Source organism: Trachymyrmex cornetzi, unplaced genomic scaffold (assembly GCF_001594075.2).
Source record: "Trachymyrmex cornetzi isolate Tcor2-1 unplaced genomic scaffold, Tcor1.1 scaffold983, whole genome shotgun sequence".
Classification (NCBI taxonomy): domain Eukaryota; kingdom Metazoa; phylum Arthropoda; class Insecta; order Hymenoptera; family Formicidae; genus Trachymyrmex; species Trachymyrmex cornetzi.
In genome coordinates, this window is record NW_017300337.1 from 79,615 (window position 1) to 98,120 (window position 18,506).

Genomic DNA, 18,506 nt, shown 5'->3' on the forward strand with positions numbered 1-18,506 from the left:
CAAAGAACGCTTCAAAACATTTATAGTGTCACATTAATCTTATCTACCCGTCAGACATTGCAGTTTACAGTGTTACCAATTTCGATCTTTCAGTTTTACACCGTTACCAAATTTCATTTCTTGAGCTAAAAATATTTATTGTTCTAAAAAATATATGTTTATTTTTGAAACTTTTACACAAATAAACACTAATATTTTTTGTATTTTAATTGCATTATAATCCATATTTCTTTAAATTTTAGCTATTTATTTCTTCAAATTTTAATGTTCAAATGTTGGCTACACTCCATATTTCTTTTGTATTAAAGCATTCCCCTCTCACTGCCCGCCTCAGCCTTACAACCTCCTTAATCGGGTTTAATAACATCCATAGTTATGAAACTGGCCAATCACATTCTTCTGAGGAACAGCTATGATTGGCCAATTTCATAACTATGGATGTTATTAAACTGCCGATTAAGCGTGCCGTGTAAATGTAGTCTATGAAAACAATCATTTAATAGTTCGAATACTGACTTTGTTTACACCGAGCTCTTGATACACGTACTAAGGGCTGCCGCACACAAAATTCCGCAACAGTAACCGTAAGACCTAAACTTAAGCCTATGAGCCAATCAGGATATTGCTTTAGGTCTACGTAATCTCACGAAAATGGAAATAACAGTAAACTTATCCATAACTTTGCAATAAGGCGAATTTAAATCGATTGAAACTCACCTTATGGATAAGTTTACTGCTATTTCTATTTCCGTTACAGTACATAGATCTAAAGCAGTATCCTGATTAGCTCATCGGCTTGAGTTCACGTCTTATAGGCCTTCTGCAATAAGCCGCAAGTCAAAAGTTCTAAGCGATCTTAAATCATAATCGGTGAAGTTGGCCAATAGCCAACTTGAACGACTTGGTTAAGACTGGTTAAGACTTCTGACGTTCTGACTTGCGACTTGTTGTAGAAGACCCATTAAAGTTACTGATACAGAAATTTTGTCTGTGGCTCTGATATTTCATGTGTCGTACAACAAAGCTTTTCAAGCCTGTTGATTGGCTATAGGATAGGACAGAGAAATCAAAAAACCTCTCTGTTCTACAGCTAATTAATAACCACATTTACATGGTATCCTCAATCGGTACCCTTAATTGAAAAATTATTAGAGCTTTATGAGAAGAAAATAAACAATTTTTGTTTCTTGCCCTTTTTGTGTAAAGTTGATAGCACTTGCGAAAAAAATTATTGAAAACTAATATTCGGCGATTTTTAGTAATTAACATCTTGTTAATTATTGCGAAAATCGCAAAATAGTAGAGGACATGTATATATTGCACGGTGTACATAAACCAATAATTAAATCGGAACGACTTTCTATAGTCTATCCACTATATGTGTAAAGGTATATCCACACAAACTTGCATAGCCGCATAAACGTATGCATAAAGAATATTATCCAATCACATTTTATGTACGACTTTAAAAGAGAACTGCAATTGGATAATTTTCTTTATGCATATGTTATGCGGCTATGCAAGTTTGTATGGATATACCCTAATGGCCGTAGCACAGACTTTTGCATAATGCATAACGCATAGTGCATAAGCGAATCAACTATTCAGAAGCTTTCCTTTCCCCTCATTCCATGGAAAAGAATTTCGATTGGTTGATTCTCTTATGCACTATGCATTATGCGTTATGCAAGAGTCTGTGCTGCGGCCATAAGGGTATAGCGGGGAGCAGACTCTTATAGCGTTTTCGATTGGGCAAAAGTTAGTGCGCACCAGTGCGCACTCAGTTCACACCAACACTGGACGAGTTCCATGGGTTGCACTGAATAGTGCAAGTTCAAAAGAATACGCCAAGATTTTCAGTGCTAAAGCTGAAACTCATTTTTGTTCACTTTGAAGCAATGTTCAACAAAATGTTACAAAACCACAGTAAAAGATATTAAGAGTAGGGACAAGACCCCGTTTTCAATTCAACTGCGCAGATTTGCTTGTCCCTATGTATATCCTTAACTGTGATAAAACGTGCACTGAACTGGCACCGTCAAAATATCTCGTGCCACTTAGTGCACACTGAGTGCGCACTACGCGAGTGTCGTGCGATCAAATGAACACGTGACACTAGCCAAGTGCGCATTGGCACTGCCAATCGAACACGCTCTTGATACTGAGTGCAGCCAGTGCACCCCAATCGAAAACGCTATTACATAACGCATAACACATGAGGCATAAGAAATTGAACCAATCAGTGTTCTTTATTTCATGGAAAGAAAGGAAATGAAGAATTTCGATTGGTACATTTTCTTATGCATTACATGTTATGCATTATGCAAGAATCTGTGCTCCCCGATTATATCCACACAAACTTGTGTAGCCGCATAAACGTATGCATAAAGAAAATTATTCAATCACATTTTATATTCATCTTTATAAAAGAAATATAACTGAAATATTATTGCACTAGTTCAGAACTAGTTTAGAATGCTTCGAAAAAGAACAAACCTATAGTCATATGATCTCGTATGATGGAGACAATTGTCTGGTGTATTTATATATAAACTCTCATTTGTCACTTCATTGTTTTATGTTGAATTGTAAAGTTTTAAATGTTTCAACTTTGTATTTTTAATTTGAACTGATGAAGATTTTGTGAGCTGAAATGTATTATCAAAACTTATATATGCTATTTTATTAAATAACTTTTTTTAACTAATTAAATATCTCAGTTTGCTAATTTATTGGTCGTTACATTAAGATATATCGTTTTGCTACACAAATAATCAAGCTTATACTTATTTGTTATAAAACAGAAATGTCATTATAGTAGCACTTTGTCCAAAAAATCACTTATATAGGAACGTTGAGCTATAGTGCTATATAATATCAAAGAATTATAATATTTATACAGAAATTCATGTATGACATATATATGTGATGTGACATGTGTACATATACATATAAATGAATGCATATAAGCATATGTGATAGATACATATGTCATACTAGTTAGAACTTCTAAAAGTCAATAATAATCAAAAGAATATCTTTATTTTAGACCGTATATGTGAGAAACACAATCAATACTAGAAATTTAAAAATTGGTGGTCTAATGGCTCGTACGCAATACAAGAGATCCAGGTTCAAGTCCCGGCTGAGGTAATATTTTTCGCAATAAATTTATTAACAGTTTTAACATATTAACATCTTTATAATATATGATGCTTGATGGTGGCATCAAATTATTAATTGCTTGTCAATTTAATTCGCGATTGCTAGAGTAATTTTAATTGCGTTTATTTAGTTCGGAAAAATAATTTGGCGCGCACTTTGAAAAAGACTACAATATGGTACATATGCAAGTACATATATAGTATATATTAGTAATTCAAAATAGAATTATTTAAGCAACGAAGATTCAGCTTCGACCGTAATAGGCATTTTTTAATTTCTAGCAATAATAATCAGTGATAAGAACATGAAATTTCGAGCTCGGATATGCACGAGTTTTTATGCTTTGTCTATCCGTGTGATTGATTGTCAAACTGTTTTTGGCTGTGTTCAGCAGAGAAAATTAATCGGTTAGAGCTTAGTGATTTTAATATACTGGCTTTAGTTCTTCGTTAAATTCAAGTGTAGGAACCAATCGTTTCAAAAAATCACTAAGCGCTAACTGATTAGTTTTCTCTGCTGAATGCAGCCTTTGTGTATGTAAAGGAAAGGGAAAAACATTTATGTGCTTGAAATGCCACCACTGTCAAAAGTATATATTTCGTATACATACCAGTATGAGCATAAGAGACGGGTACTTTCCAAATGCTGACGTGGCTGAAGACGGTTGCGAGAAACTTGCCCAGAGCTAGAGGTATGATGAGCCGCAAATAGTAGCTCCATGTTATATTAGATGAATATTTCCTTACACCCCACAAATTAAAGAACAGGCCGGAATATATGGTGATCGAGGTTAATTGAACCATGGTCACCGTCAGCGGATATGGAAATTTTGATAGCAGCATCTTGTCGACAACATTGCTGCTGCTGGATACCGCATACCACAGTAAACATAGAAACAATATTGTTATAACCACGCGATTATCTCGTCTATCATCCATGATGTTTCGCGCGGAAGCGCGGTCAAAACTCACGCCTATGCGCCTAATCCTCTAAATTAGTCTTTTCGCATGTAGGCAGTATATACATATATGCAGAGAGAAACCTGAGAGAGGACATGGCGGCCCAAACCTGTAACCGCAAAATGCTGCCGCGCACTACTGCCCTCTGACAATGCGGGTGTAAACTACATAGCAACGTCCACTTTGGTAAATGTTAAGAAGACCCCGCAATTTACCTCAAATTTTGATAAAAATATACTCAATCGATGCGTTTTTACACGAAACGAAAGAATCTGGCAGAAAAAATTGTCGCTTTGCCTCGCGAAGAGATATTAAATCCTCTCCATAGAAGTCGTAGACGGTCGTGGAATCTTAAGTCGTAGGAAACCTTAGGCCGGAATCAGACTACGCATTAAAGAATGAGATTGAAGATTGAAAGATTGAGGTTTGACCAATCAGAACAAGAGGAGACAGAATTTCTTTGTCCTCATTGGTGAAATTTTAATTTTTTATCTTCAATCTCAATCTTCAATGCATAGTCTGATTCCGGCCTTAGAACATATACAGGGTGAATGTTAATGCATGTCCCTACCTTTTACCATGGGAAGTGAGTTATCGACCGCAGCTGTGATTATCTAAACGGTGCATAGATGGCTGCCGCTTAGATCGCACATACGTGCTGAAGGATCGAATGCGATGTACAGACAAATTAAAAACTGTCATGCAGTAAGTTAAATATCATATTATTGAAGCAATGCATACTCAAATAGCACGGACGATCACTCTAAACTAAAAAAAAATTCATTTTTTTCAATTCTTTCTTGGAAATTATGAAATCTTTCCAATCTCTCTTCTCTCTTCTCTCTCTCTCTCTCTCTTTTCAAATAAACTGAAAAAATCTTTTTAAAGAAGATTTTGTAGAAGAGCATAAAAATGTTATTTATTCGAAAAAGTGAGTGGGAAGGGACATTTAGCTAGTATACATTTATAAGTATAAAAATAATAACATAAAATATTAGTATAATACATATGTTCGTATCTCAGACAGCACACGATATATATTTATAAAATATTTACAAAATATTTGTAAGATTTAACAAAGATTAAAGATTAAGATTAAAATTAAAGATTTAATTTTTTGCTAAAATAAATTGATAAATTTTAAACATGCTCTTGTTATAACCAGAGCTGATAAGCAAATTTATTACAATATTTACGATAAATATTTCATAATATTTATAATAAATACTTATGCTCTGCGCAATTTAAAGTATTTACAATATAAAATCCACAAAAATATTTACAAAATATTCAAAATAAATCTTACACAAATATTTTGTAAATATTTTATAATATATTTCAAAACTTTAAAGACCTAAAAATATTGTTTTTTAGTCAATAAGATTAATAAATTGGAGGTTAGGGTTATGGTATATTAAAGGTATCATACAAGTTTGATACGTATTCTAAGTATGATACGCATTCATACCTACCAAACTTCCAGAATATATATCAAACCCAACCCTGCTGAACGGTCAGTGAGCGGTCGCAGTACTGAATGCACCCTATAATAAGAGAGTCGCTAACTCGCCACGTAATCCGAATTGTGCTCTGATTGGCTCGGAGCGCATGAACTCGTAAAGATGCGTGCATTCGTTTATGCAGCGGTCAGCGCATTGAGTATCATTTAATCTTTGTTCAACACTCTGTGAACAACAAGGATAAAGTAATACTTCTGTGCTAACCGCTGCATAAATGAATCCACGCGATTAGAGTGACAATAGTTCCGGATTCGTGAGCGCTCGCTGCTATTGGATGATCTAGAAGAATACACAAATAACAACGAGTGCTCACGGATCTGCTCCACAACAGTTGAGTCTGCTGAACGCGACCAACGAGGCTAATGTCACATGGACATCATGGACGGTTCATGCGATAGCAAATCGTACAGTCATAGGCCCTGCGCACAATAGAAGGAATTAGGAATATAGAATAAACGATTTCAATCTATCAAAAACCGTGTATTCCGATGTATCCGATTTCTAATAGGTTAAAATCATTTAATCTTTATTTCTAATTCCTTATTCCTTCTATTGTGCGCAGGGCCTTATGGTTACTTGTGTTAATCTCTGTTATTCAAATTATAAGTTAATTTAGAATATTGAAGTTTAAATAAAAAAAGTTTAAGAAAAAAAATATTGCTCATCTTGGAGATTGGTGAATTCTTATGTCAGCATATATAACAAAAGATTAAAAAATTAATCGCTTAAAAAAGATGTGAATTCAATTTAATTAGTCAAATGGCCGACAAATTTAACTTTTAAAAACATTTTCGAAAATATTGTAATTTTAATTATTAATAAAATTTCATTTTATTTTTTTGTGATTCTATTGTGATTTCACGCAAATAGAATAAAATTCTATTAGCAATTAAAAATTTAATACTTTTAAAAATATTTTTAACAATTAGATTTATCAATATTTGGTTACTTGAACTGAGTTCACATTGTGAGTAGTAATTTATTTATTTTTCTTTTTTTAAAGATACTCGCGCGCGAATACAACAAAATTGTTTATGTACTTATCCTTTTATGTACGTATCCTTTTTTTTAAAAGAGAATTTTTTAGAAATTATATTACATAAAAAATAACCAATATAGTAGACTTCTTCATATTTTCCTGTAATAATTTGCAAGTATTTTAAATAAGAATTATAAATTTCCGTATTTAACTATTTAATAATTAAAAATTTATGGTTCAATTCTCAATAAAAAAATATATTTTAATCGTGTTAAGAAATATCCAATAAAGAAGAATGGAATTAAAGTGGATTGAAATTTTATCTATCCAAATACGAATTTTTTAAATAATAAACTTTTTTTTATTTAATTAGATTAAATTGGATTCAACTGAATTCAATTGAAATGAAAACTTGCATTTCCTATTCAGAATTTTAAATTGAGAAATATGCACGAGGCATAGAGAAGCTGAGATTATTATTAGATCGAAAAACATAAAAATATGCTTTAGCCTATTCGTATAAATGAATAAAAATGCATCCGGATTGAAGAAGATTCATTTTAACGTTTGCAAAAGCGTATTTCTAAAAATCCGAATTCATTTCAATCCATATTAATCTATTCTGGTTTTCTGGGTATGTACACATCTGTTAATGTTTTTCTCATTATGTCGATCTTTACATATATACAATATAAAGCTAACAACTTTTTAAATCTTAAAATAATTATAAAAATTATCTTAAAGATTGCATTTCTTAAATTAAAATAAGAAGGTTCATTTACATATATGAATATCTTCATATAATATTTCATTTAATCAATGATGATGTCCAGTTGTAATCAAAGCAGGTAAAAATATTCCTATTACTAAGAATAATATTTCTTTAACTTTGAGCCCGGTTGCAGAAAGTGTTGTACCCTCGACGCTTGGCACATGCGAATAATTACTGCTTCTTGTCATCAATTCTGGCAAAACATGTACAGTGGCTACATAAAGGAATGTTCCAGCACTAAATAACATAGCCAAACCGGTTGCATTGACATTGTTCAGCGTTTCTTTTTCTTCCTAAAATAACACAAAAATTATAATTAAAATTTATGATTACAAAATTAATTTTTATATAACAAGATAACGAAAAAAATTAATAACTGAAGAACATAAGAACTATATATATTAAATTGAGATACATCGCGCGCGTCGCATACTATTAAGGTACATTTTTATGAGTCGCTCAAACCGACCATTTCAACAGCAAAAAGAGTTACATGGTTAAAATTGATGAATATCAAGTGTCAATTTTGATCACGCGATCCGATGTCGCTGAATAACCGGTTTGAGCGGTTCGTAAAAATGTATCTTCGAAGTGTAGAAAGGTTTCAATAAATGATATTTATTTGACCTTGAGCGCAAGTAAACAGGGTGTCTCACAACCTCCAATCATTTCATGTATTCTGAAAGTAAAATAGAATAAAAAATCCTAATATGAAAATGTCGAGGCCACAATAGTTTTTAAGGCTCCTGAGTAGTCGCGGCGGCCATGTTGGAATCGTGACGTCGAAGCGAGGAATGACACGTTAATTTATGCACGATGTCATTTGTAAATAAAGATAATTTGGATGAAACGAAATGACGGGATCGCTTTAAAACACTTGTAAAAATCGATGAAAACTGTCCTTTCCTCCCTTGATAGTCAGTAAATGGTAGTAAAAGACTCGTAAAGTGGGCCTATATTCTGGCAGAAACACACAGTTTAACAGCTGTTGAAACGAGTAAAATATACATTTTTACGTATAAAATTCCAAGATAACTATAGTTTCTGCCCATTTTTAGGACTTTCATTAAGTACGAGACAAGTCACATTTTCACAAATTAAGTAAATAATAACGAAATGGCATCGTGCACAAATTTCGTCGTCAAACCGTCACTTTTCTACGCCTATAAGTTCAGCCATTTATCGTGATGAGGCGCTGTAACACACATACAAGCACGAACCCATGTACATGTACTCGCTTTCGGTGCCGAGAGCACATGTACATGGGTTCGTGCTTGTGTCTGTTGCTACCGATTTTCGCCACATTTCGCCAGACCGTCGATTGATTTTGAATCATATGCTGACTACTCAGGAGCCTTAAGTCATATAATTGATTAAAGGTAGTAATATCCCATACAGCACAGAATTTGCAATATCGCTGCAATAACGCTGCAATAGTGCTGCAATGTTGCAGCATTGTTGTTGCAACTTTTGTGCTGTAGAGTCTGCGCGTTCAGGCCAATAGTTACACGCGCATCGATCTGATATTAATTAGTGATTACACACAGTTAATATTATGTGGACTCGGATCACATGCCACTGTGCGTGACACTGAAGGAAAGAAGCGCATTTGGGCTAAAAGAAAACGATGCTGAAGAGGATCGAGATGAAGAGGAGTATGTCACTAAGGAAAAAGAAATTATTGTATGGAATAGAGAGACTATAGAGAGCTACAGAAAAAATACAGAAGTGCTCAATAATATGGATAAAGCCAAGGAAAATGAAGAAATATAAGTCATGTGGGAGAAAATAATACAGATTGTGTTCAACAATGTAGTAAAGAAGAAAATAAAAAGAAAGAAAAGGAACATCGGATACAAGGACTGGTGGGATGTCAGTTGCATTAGGAAGAAAAGAGAGGTGAAGAGGACATGCAAGAAATGGAAGGAAAGTAAAGAGACGAAGGAAAAATATCTAGAGAAGAAAAGAGAATTCAGAGCTTTATTACAGAAGAAGCAAAAAGAGAAAAGGGAAGAGGAAGAGGAGGAACTGAAAAAGCTAAAGAGGGAGGCGGATGTATGAAAGTATATAAATAGGAAGAGAGGTAAAAGAGTATAGAAAGAGAATAATATGAAGAACGAGGAATGGATGAAACATTTTAAAGAACTATTGGAAGGTATAGAGAACGATGAACCCATAACACGACAGAACAAGGCTAGGTCTATATCGAAAGAGAAAGAAAAGAAAAATAAAAGAGAAGAGAAAAAAAGGAAGGAAATGGAGAAGAAGAATTGAAGGCCGAAGATAGAGCGTTGCGTAATATGCAGAAGAATAAGGCGACAGGAATTGATAGGATACCTGGTTATAATGAAAGCATGGTTATATGTAGGCGAGGGATTAAGGTCGAAGCTGGTGTGTCTACTACAAAAAGTGTGGAGAGTAGGCATGATACCGCAAGATTGGAAGGAAAACATAATTGTACCATTATACAAAAGAAAAGACGTAGAGAGTAACGAATTAAGAGGAATCTCGTTATTGTGCGTATAAAATATACACAAAGGTAGTAAGGTACAGATTGAAAAGAGAGGTGGAAACAAAAGATATGATTCCGGATAGTCAAGCTAGATTTAGAAGAGGAAGGTCAACGTTGAATAATATTTTCATATTGACGTATTTAATACAGAGGAAAAGGAATCAGGAAGGCAAGAAAAAAGTATATATATTGTTTGCGGATTTAAAAGCCGTCTTCGATAAGGTGGAGAGAGGTAAGCCGTGGGAAATTTTAAGAGACAAAGGGGTAAGTGAATACCTGGTAAGCAAGATAGAGAAGATGTATGCGGAGACGGAGATGAGGATAAGGTCGAAGTAAGGACACGAAACAATTCAATACAATGAAAGGAGTAAGGCAGGGCTGTGTGATGAATCCACTTTTGTTCAACTTATATATTGCGGATATATATAGATAACGAATTAGAGAAAAGGGGGATAGGAGGCGTTGGACCAGGTAGGGACGGGATATGGTCGCTAGCATGTGCGGATGACTTAGTTTTAGTGGCTAATAATAGGGAAGCGTTACAAGTTATGATGTGCACGTTCAGAAAATTCTTGAAGGAAAGGAAACTGGAACTGTACAGAAAAATAATGATATATGAAAGGACAGGGAGGAAAAAGAAAGAGAAATGGAAATGGGGAAATGAGGAGCTAGATGAGGAATTTAAATATTTAGGTTTTAACAATTTAGAAAAAACATAAAACATACAGTACAGACAATAGGAGTCAACGCTGGTTATCAATTAGCGCAATTCTTAATACTGAAAATATAAACCTTGACCTCACAACAGTTAACGGTTCAATTTTGAGAGGAAAAACGTTGGAGATATTATTTTGTTATGCAATTCTCCAACCGTTGCGCTAGGGGGAAAGATTGCTGATGAAGACTCAAACCATGAGTGGAAACGTTAAAAAAACAAAGTCAAGGTTTATATTTTTAATATTAAGAAGAATTGCTCTAATTGATACAGCGTTGACTCCTATTGCCTGTGCTGTATGTTTTATGTTTTTTGTAAATTGTTTTAATTTAAGGAGTCCATAAAAACTTATTAGTTTTTTGTTAATTTATAATTTCTCATTTAGGTTTTATTTTGGATAGGAAGGGGAATTACAAAAATCATATTAAAGAACTAAGTAGCAAAGGAAAAATGGTTGCAAGAAAGATCTGGGGTTTGGGGAAAAGAATATGTAGGAACGATTTTAATAGGAGATAGATGGTATTTAAATATGTGGTGCAGAGCGTAATAGCGTATGGGGTTGAGAGAAAAAGGATGAATTAAAAAAAATAATGTTAGATTATGTGAGGTGAATTTTGAACTTAGATTTTTGCACTCCAAGGTATGTAATTATGAGTGAGTTGGTAATGGATAAACTTAAGATAGGGTAGAGTTTAAGGGCAAGAAGGTATGAGGAAAAGATTAAATCTGGAAATACTGGGAATCTGGTCAGAAGATTGGGAGGAAAAGCAAAGATTGAGTTGGATAAATATGGTGGAGAGAGAGAGGGGGGAGAGAGAGAGAGAGAGAGATTATAACAGAAATGGGTGGGGAATAGAGTCTAGGGAAGTGATGGGTCATGGGCAAGAAATTCGAAAAAGATTTAATAAGTAGGAAAAGGGATTTACAGAGACAATGGGAAAAAGGATAGATAGGGCAAGGTATAACAAGAGATATAAAGAGATAGAAATCAAGAATAGATTACCAAATTATTTGAGGAGTGAGAATATGGAAAAGAGAAGAGGGGATGAAGTAAGAGCGTTAATTAAATTAAGATGTGGGAATCTGGAGGGAAAAAATAAATACTGGTTAGAAGAAGAGGAGGGGAGGTGTCTTTTCTGTAACGCAGGGTGAAGATAACGTGGAACATTACGTTAATGAATGCAAGGAGGTAGAACGAAGCTTCGTAAAGTTAGGGATGGATAAAGATGAAATAGTAAGGAAAATATGGGGAGAGGACTTAAACGAACTCAAAGAAGGAATTGAAAAAACTATGGAAGGACAGAGAGAAGGTAGTAAAAAGAAGTTAGGAAAGGATATAAGTAGAGATTAATTAATAGGTAAGATAGTATGGTATTGTAAGAACGTAAGTTAGAAAAGAAGGAATATTTTTTGTAGGGCGACAATGATTGGGGTATAAAGAGAATAAGGTTAGGGTTAGGTTAGGTTAGTCTAGACTAGGTTGCGGGTTCCCCAGAAACGATGGGACGATGGGTGAAAGAGGCGTGCAACGAGGAGTACCACAGGGTTCCATCCTAGGGCCCCTGTTATGGAACATAGGTTTCGACGATGTCATGAAAAAAGATAATAAAGAAGGAGGCTACATAATATGCTACGCGGACGATACGTTAATACTAGTATCTGGTGAGGACTGGGACGACGCAACGATGGAGGCAAACTTCACAGCAGGAACAGTTATACAAAAGATCGAGGGGATGGGTCTAGAGATAGCTCCATCCAAGACGGAAATCGTAGGATTTCACACGAAAGGAAGACCCGCGAGTGCATCGATTAACATTGCAGGCACGGAAATATCGGTCGGCCAAAAAATGAGGTATCTGGGGTTAACCCTAGACAGCAAATGGTCATTTACGGACCATTTCGTAGAACTACACCAAGACTGGAGGGATCAGCCCTCAGCCTGGGTAGACTACTACCAAATTTAGGGGGTCCAAACGACAGGGCTAGAAAGCTGTATACAAACGTCATCAAATCCATAGCACTATATGGAGCCCCAATATGGGCACATCCAATATATAAAAATAGAAGGGCAATACAAATCCTGAGAGGGGCTCAACGCAGAATCACAGGAAGGATTATTCGAGCATATAGGACAACATCGCACGCTGTCAATTCGGTTCTAGCAGGAGTTCCCCCATGGGAACTGAAAGCAATCTGTTATGAGATTTACGAGAGGATCTCTATTTTGAAAGAAAGAGGCACCCTGGTAAATAAAAATGAGGTAGAAACGATCAAAGAAACCTCGAAGAGGAAGATGATCCGAAATTGGGAAGAGTGGTTGAAGGAAACAACCCAAGAAGAAGATACCATCATAGGTGCAGTAAACGGTCAACTGAAGGAATGGCTAAACACGGGGGTGGGCCTCTCCTTCCGGACGACGCAGGTCCTCACGGGGCACGGATGCTTCGGGAGGTACCTGTGTCGGATCGGGAGAGAGGCCACGCAATGTTGCTGGCATTGCGACTCGCAAAACGACTCGGCGAAACACACTCTGGGGTATTGTCCGGCGTGGAATATAGAACGAGCAGATTTACAAAGAATTATAGGAGTAGATCTCTCCCTCGAGGCAATAATTAGGGCTCTGAGAGGAGATACGAGCAGAAAAGCAGTATTAGAGTTCTGCGAAAAAGTTATGAAACAAAAAGAAGCGGAAAGGCTCAGAGAAAGAGCTAGCTCCCTGGATCAATAACCCGCGATCATAATAGGTTAAAAATAGAAAGGAGATAATACAACCAACCATAGATAGGAATTAGGAGATCCCCGTGGTGGAGTAGGGTTTAGTTAGTTAGTTAGAATAGAACAGATCGGATCAGGGAAATATCGGTGAGAGAAATTGCGAATAAGGCCACACGGGGACAAATATCTCATAGTTAGGAGGGATGTCCGTACTGACTAACAGGACGGTCAGAGGTCCATACCTATGGACTTCGATCCCGCGGGGAGGGGGCTTCTCCATCTCTAATTTAGCACACCCTCCCCGCGGCCCTCAAGCCTTAAAGGCCATCAGGAGGAGACAGACCGCTATTCGGTGTCCCCGGTCTCAAACATAGTAGTATAAGTAGGAAGAAAACTCGAAGGCCGAGTCAAGGACAACTTGACCCTTCGAGGGGAGGGCCTTGGGAGAGGGGGACGGAGGTCCTCAGCTCCCACGAGAGGGGCCAAAGGAAAAGGAGGGTGTGTTGCCGGCGTCTACACACCCTCATGTATATAGAGTTAGGATACGTTTTAATGTATAGTACAGGGGTCCATCCGGAAGTACTACAGATGTGAAATTCCCGGATGGACCCCAAATGTCCGGGTTAGGGTACGCCCGCAGGGGTTTTAGTGGGTAGGCTCCCCGGAACAGCAGTTTCGGGGAGAGAGTCCCACATACTCTGTCTCCCTCCCCCGGGGGAGACGGGAATGCGTAACGCATTTCCCCTGCGTCACAAAAAAAAAGACTAGGTTGCGGGTGGAAAGGGGCAATATAGCCAATTATAGACAGAAATTAGGAGGTCCCCGTCGTGGATTCAGTATAGATAGCTAGATTAGTTTAGGGAAACATCGGTGAGATAAATTTGCGAATAAGGGGATTTGTCACGCGGGGACAAGTACCTTATAGATAGGAGGGATGACCGTACTGTCTAGCAGGACGGTCAGATGTGCGTAAATACGGATATCGATCCCGCGGGGAGGGGGCTTCTCCAACTTTAATTTAGCACACCCTCCCCCTGTGTCACAAAAAAAAAGACTAGGTTGCGGGGGCCCATCCGGAAGTACTACTGTTGCGAAATTCCCGGATGGGTCCCTTTCGTCCGGGTTAGGGTACGCCCGCAGGGGTTTTACTGGGTAGGCTCTCCGAGGTAGCAGCCCCGGAGAGAGTCCCACATATCCCATCCCCATCCCCCGAGGGATATGGGAATGCGTAACGCATTTCCCCTGCGTCACAAAACAAAAAAAAAGGCTAGACTAGGTTGGGCACCGTAGACACAATCAAGGAAACATCTAAAAGAAAGATGATAAGGGAGTGGAAATCATCGATGAGAGGCACGGAGCAGGGAGATGATGCAATCATCGGCGCGATTGGAGAGCGGCTTCAAGAGTGGCTAGATGCAAAGGTGGGTCTCTCCTTCCGAGCGACACAGGTTATTACTGATCACGGCTGCTTCGGCAGGTACTTGTGTCGTATCGGAAGGGAGACGATCACAAGATGTTGGCACTGCGAGGCAACAAATGATTCGTCAAGACATACCCTCAGGTATTGTCCGGCCTGGGACCAAGAACGCGCAGCTCTGATAGAGGCCATTGGACCAGACCTCACACCTAGCGCGGTAATCAGAGACTTGAGAAGAAACGACAGCAGAAAGGCCTTCCTATACTTCTGCGAAACAGTCATGAGGAAAAAGGAAGCAGCGGATAGAGCGAGAGAGGGAGTCATCGTACCCTCAGATATGCAGGGCAGCTAACAGTAATGCTAGCAGTAGTTCTAGTTAGATAACTAACAATACAATTGATAGGGAACTTAGAACCATTAAGCTACACTAAGTTACGATAGAAGAGCTCTATGAGCTAAACCGAGAAGGGAGACTATGCAGGGTGCGTGCGAGATGCACAGAGGGATAGGTGGGGACACCGGACCGGCTAGCGGAACGGTGAGAGACTCTGGCGACAGGGCCTCGAAAACACGGGGAGGGATATCTTCTCTATCATTAACTTAGACGCCCCTCCCCGTTGCCCCAGAGCAATATGCCAATAGGAGACTGACAGTCGCACCGACTAGCGGGGCGACTAGTCTGAACTCAAAACGACGGATAGGGAGGCGGTAGAGGCCGTACCAGACAAGTCTGGCCCTTTATAAGAAAAACCCATGGGACCAAGGGCGGGGGCCCGCGGCCCCCTCGCGATGGGTAAGCGGGAAAGGGAGGGTGTGTCGCCGGCGTCTTCACACCCTCACGTAAATAATGGTAGGTTACAAATCGTAACAGAGCGGGGGCCCATCCGGAAGTACTACTGATGCGAAATTCCCGGATGGGTCCCAATCGTCCGGGTTAGATACGCCCGCAGGAGTTTTAGTGGGTAGGCTCTCCGAGGCAGTACCCTCGGAGAGAGAGTCCCACATACCCCATCCCTCTCCCACGAGGGGGATGGGAATGCGTAACGCATTTCCCCTGCGTCACAAAAAAAAGACTAGGTTAAGTTAATGTAAGGTTTAATGTAATCTAGACCGATTTTAGTTTAGTTTAGTTACTTGTCCAGTTTAGTTTAATTTAGGTAAGTCAAATTTAAAAACAATATGGCTATGTAAAATGATTGTGAATTGTAAAGTAGACGAATATATGGACTGTGATATGTATAGGTATATATGTATATCAATATATGTAGAGAGTTTAAACGATAACTGTTAGTTGGCTATGAGATTAGGAAGTAAGAATGATGAGCAAATAAGAAAGTGTGAAAGGTATGGAAGACTGAATGAGTTAAGAAGAATTCTAAACCAAGTCCCCTTCTTAGCTTGTATACGCATAAATATTCTATTCAAATAAATTCAAGTTTTACAATATAAAGCTTGTAAGTTTACAACTTTCCACGAAGCGAGGTTCATTTTGAATCTATGTTTAATTTTTTGGTAGTGAAATCCTTCCGTAGGAGGACGGCGGAACATACTGTTTCCACGCATACACTTGATAGATTTACAACTTTCCACAAAATAAGATTCAACCCGAAATTACATGTCTAGTTTTTGGTTGGCAATTTTAATAATGGACCTGATAATCCGCGAAACGCTTCTATTAGGTGTACAACTTTGCTTCCGCCGTTTTCCTATAGATGGCTTTAGCGGTAAGTTGTGGTCGAAATAAATAGATCATAGACGTCATACAATAAACTTGGACATTTGTCAACATAACCCCATAGAAATATTAATCGATTTGTGTCTGCATCATAAAATTATTCTCGATTGAAAATGTCAGTTTACAAGCCAAATTCTCGTCATTTGCGAGAGGTTTTAATTATCTGCTTGAATATGAAGAAATCTGCGGCTGAGGCTCATCGAATGCTCTCAAATACTTATGGTGAAACCGCTATTAGTGAAAGAACGTGTCGTGAGTGGTTTCAACGCATCAAGAACGGTGATTTTGACGTCCAAGACCGGCATAGCGGTGGAAGAGAGAAGGTTTTTGAAGATGCAGAGTTGGAGGCATTACTTGCTCAAGACTCGTGTCAAAATCAAGAAGAATTGGCACGATCATTGGTAGTGGCTCAACAAGCCATTTCAAAACGCCTCAAAGCCATGGGAATGATTCAGAAGCAAGGAAATTGGGTGCCGTACGAGTTGAAGCCGAGAGATGTTGAACGGCGTTTGTTTGCTTGTGAACAGCTGCTTGAAAGGCAAAGACGAAAGGGATTTTTGCATTGCATTGTGACTGGGGACGAAAAATGGGTTCATTACGATAACCCCAAATGCAGAAAATCATGGGGAGTTCCCGACCATGCTTCCACGTCGACGGCCAAACGGAATATTTACGGCTCCAAGGTCATACTCTGTATTTGGTGGGACCAGCTCGGCGTAGTGTATTATGAGCTGTTAAAACCGACTGAAACAATCACAGGCGATCGATATCGTACGCAATTGATGCCGAGCATTGAAAGACAAATGGCCGCAAAACGAGAGACACGATAAAGTGATTTTACAACATGACAATTCTCGACCCCATGTTGCGAAAGTGGTCAAGACATACTTGGAAACGTTGAAATGGGAAAATCCTACCCCACCCGCCGTATTCTCCAAACGTTGCTCCCTCTGATTATCATTTGTTTCGATCAATGGCACACGACCTGGCTGACCAGCACTTCCAGTCTTATGAAGTAAAAAATTGGATCGATTCGTAGATTGCCTCAAAAGATGACCAGTTTTTCGACGCGGGATTTGCATGCTGCTCGAAAGATGGGAGAAAGTAGTGGCCAGCGATGGATAATACTTTGAATCATAAATGTATAACCAGTTTTTTACAATAAAGCCTCGAATTTCGGGAAAAAACGGCGGAAGCAAAGTTGTACACCTAACATATATGTTTAAAACCGAATAACAGACGATTTTTATTTAAAAACTGTAATTTTATTGTTATTGTTCAAATTTTATTGTCAATGGAGATGATAACTGTGGAGAAAAAAAATTGTAATTTTGTAGCAATGTATAAGATATTGTAGTATCAGAAAAAGTCCATACTTTACGATTATCATGACACATGCGAAAAAATTTATTCCACCCCACAGTGTGCCAAACTATGCAATTTTATGGAGATGTAACACTTCCTTACTTTAAAAAAGATGGTGGAAATAAGGATGAATTCAAAATTTATAAAAGTCTTCTTAAAGTATAGATTTTATCTTGAAAATGAAAAAGAAAACTTAAGGTGATTAGACCCCAGCTATGCGAGTCAACGACAGACTCAAACATAACTCTAAATTGAAATCAATATACAGGGTTAGTCATTTTAATCTATGGACCCGAATATCTTCCAAATTACGGTATCTACAAAAAAATGGTTTAGATAAAAGTTGACCAGGGCAGAGGGGGTCATTTAATTGTACCATTGGTTTTGACCTTGAGGTCAATTTTGAAAGTTATTTCAAGGTCACGATGGTTTTTTTAAACGGGACACCCTATTTTTGACTGCGGATTTCGAAAGAGCGGAAAATTTTACATCAAACTTGTCTTATGAAAAAATTGTTTTTGCTACCTTGGAAAGGTAAAAAATGAAGGTCAAATGCCTGAAAAACGATCTGGTGTACTTCTTCTGAAATGACGTGGTTTTCTGGGTAACACAAATGTGCATAATGCTTGAAAAAAGTCAATGAATTGTAAAA

General features: G+C 37.7%; 2 protein-coding genes across 4 annotated transcripts in view; both read right to left on the bottom strand.

The window, feature by feature from the left end:
- Nucleotides 1-4,230, bottom strand: part of LOC108770024 (solute carrier family 35 member E1 homolog) — a 9,190-nt gene extending 4,960 nt beyond the window's left edge. The window contains exons 1-2 of one of the 2 annotated variants that reach the window (XM_018521316.1): nucleotides 4,137-4,230; nucleotides 3,776-4,029 (exon numbers count right to left, since the gene is read on the bottom strand). In XM_018521316.1, coding sequence (XP_018376818.1) covers nucleotides 3,776-4,007 — 232 coding nt within the window. In that variant the 5' untranslated portion in view covers nucleotides 4,008-4,029; nucleotides 4,137-4,230. Of the gene's footprint in view, nucleotides 1-3,775; nucleotides 4,104-4,136 lie in introns of those variants that run through there. The other variant, XM_018521315.1, reaches the window with a different exon arrangement.
- A 2,537-nt stretch (nucleotides 4,231-6,767) lies between these two features.
- Nucleotides 6,768-18,506, bottom strand: part of Zip102B (Zinc/iron regulated transporter-related protein 102B) — an 18,841-nt gene continuing 7,102 nt past the window's right edge. The window contains exons 5-6 of one of the 2 annotated variants that reach the window (XM_018521317.1): nucleotides 7,406-7,688; nucleotides 6,768-6,782 (exon numbers count right to left, since the gene is read on the bottom strand). In XM_018521317.1, coding sequence (XP_018376819.1) covers nucleotides 7,440-7,688 — 249 coding nt within the window. In that variant the 3' untranslated portion in view covers nucleotides 6,768-6,782; nucleotides 7,406-7,439. Of the gene's footprint in view, nucleotides 6,783-7,405; nucleotides 7,689-18,506 lie in introns of those variants that run through there. The other variant, XM_018521318.1, reaches the window with a different exon arrangement.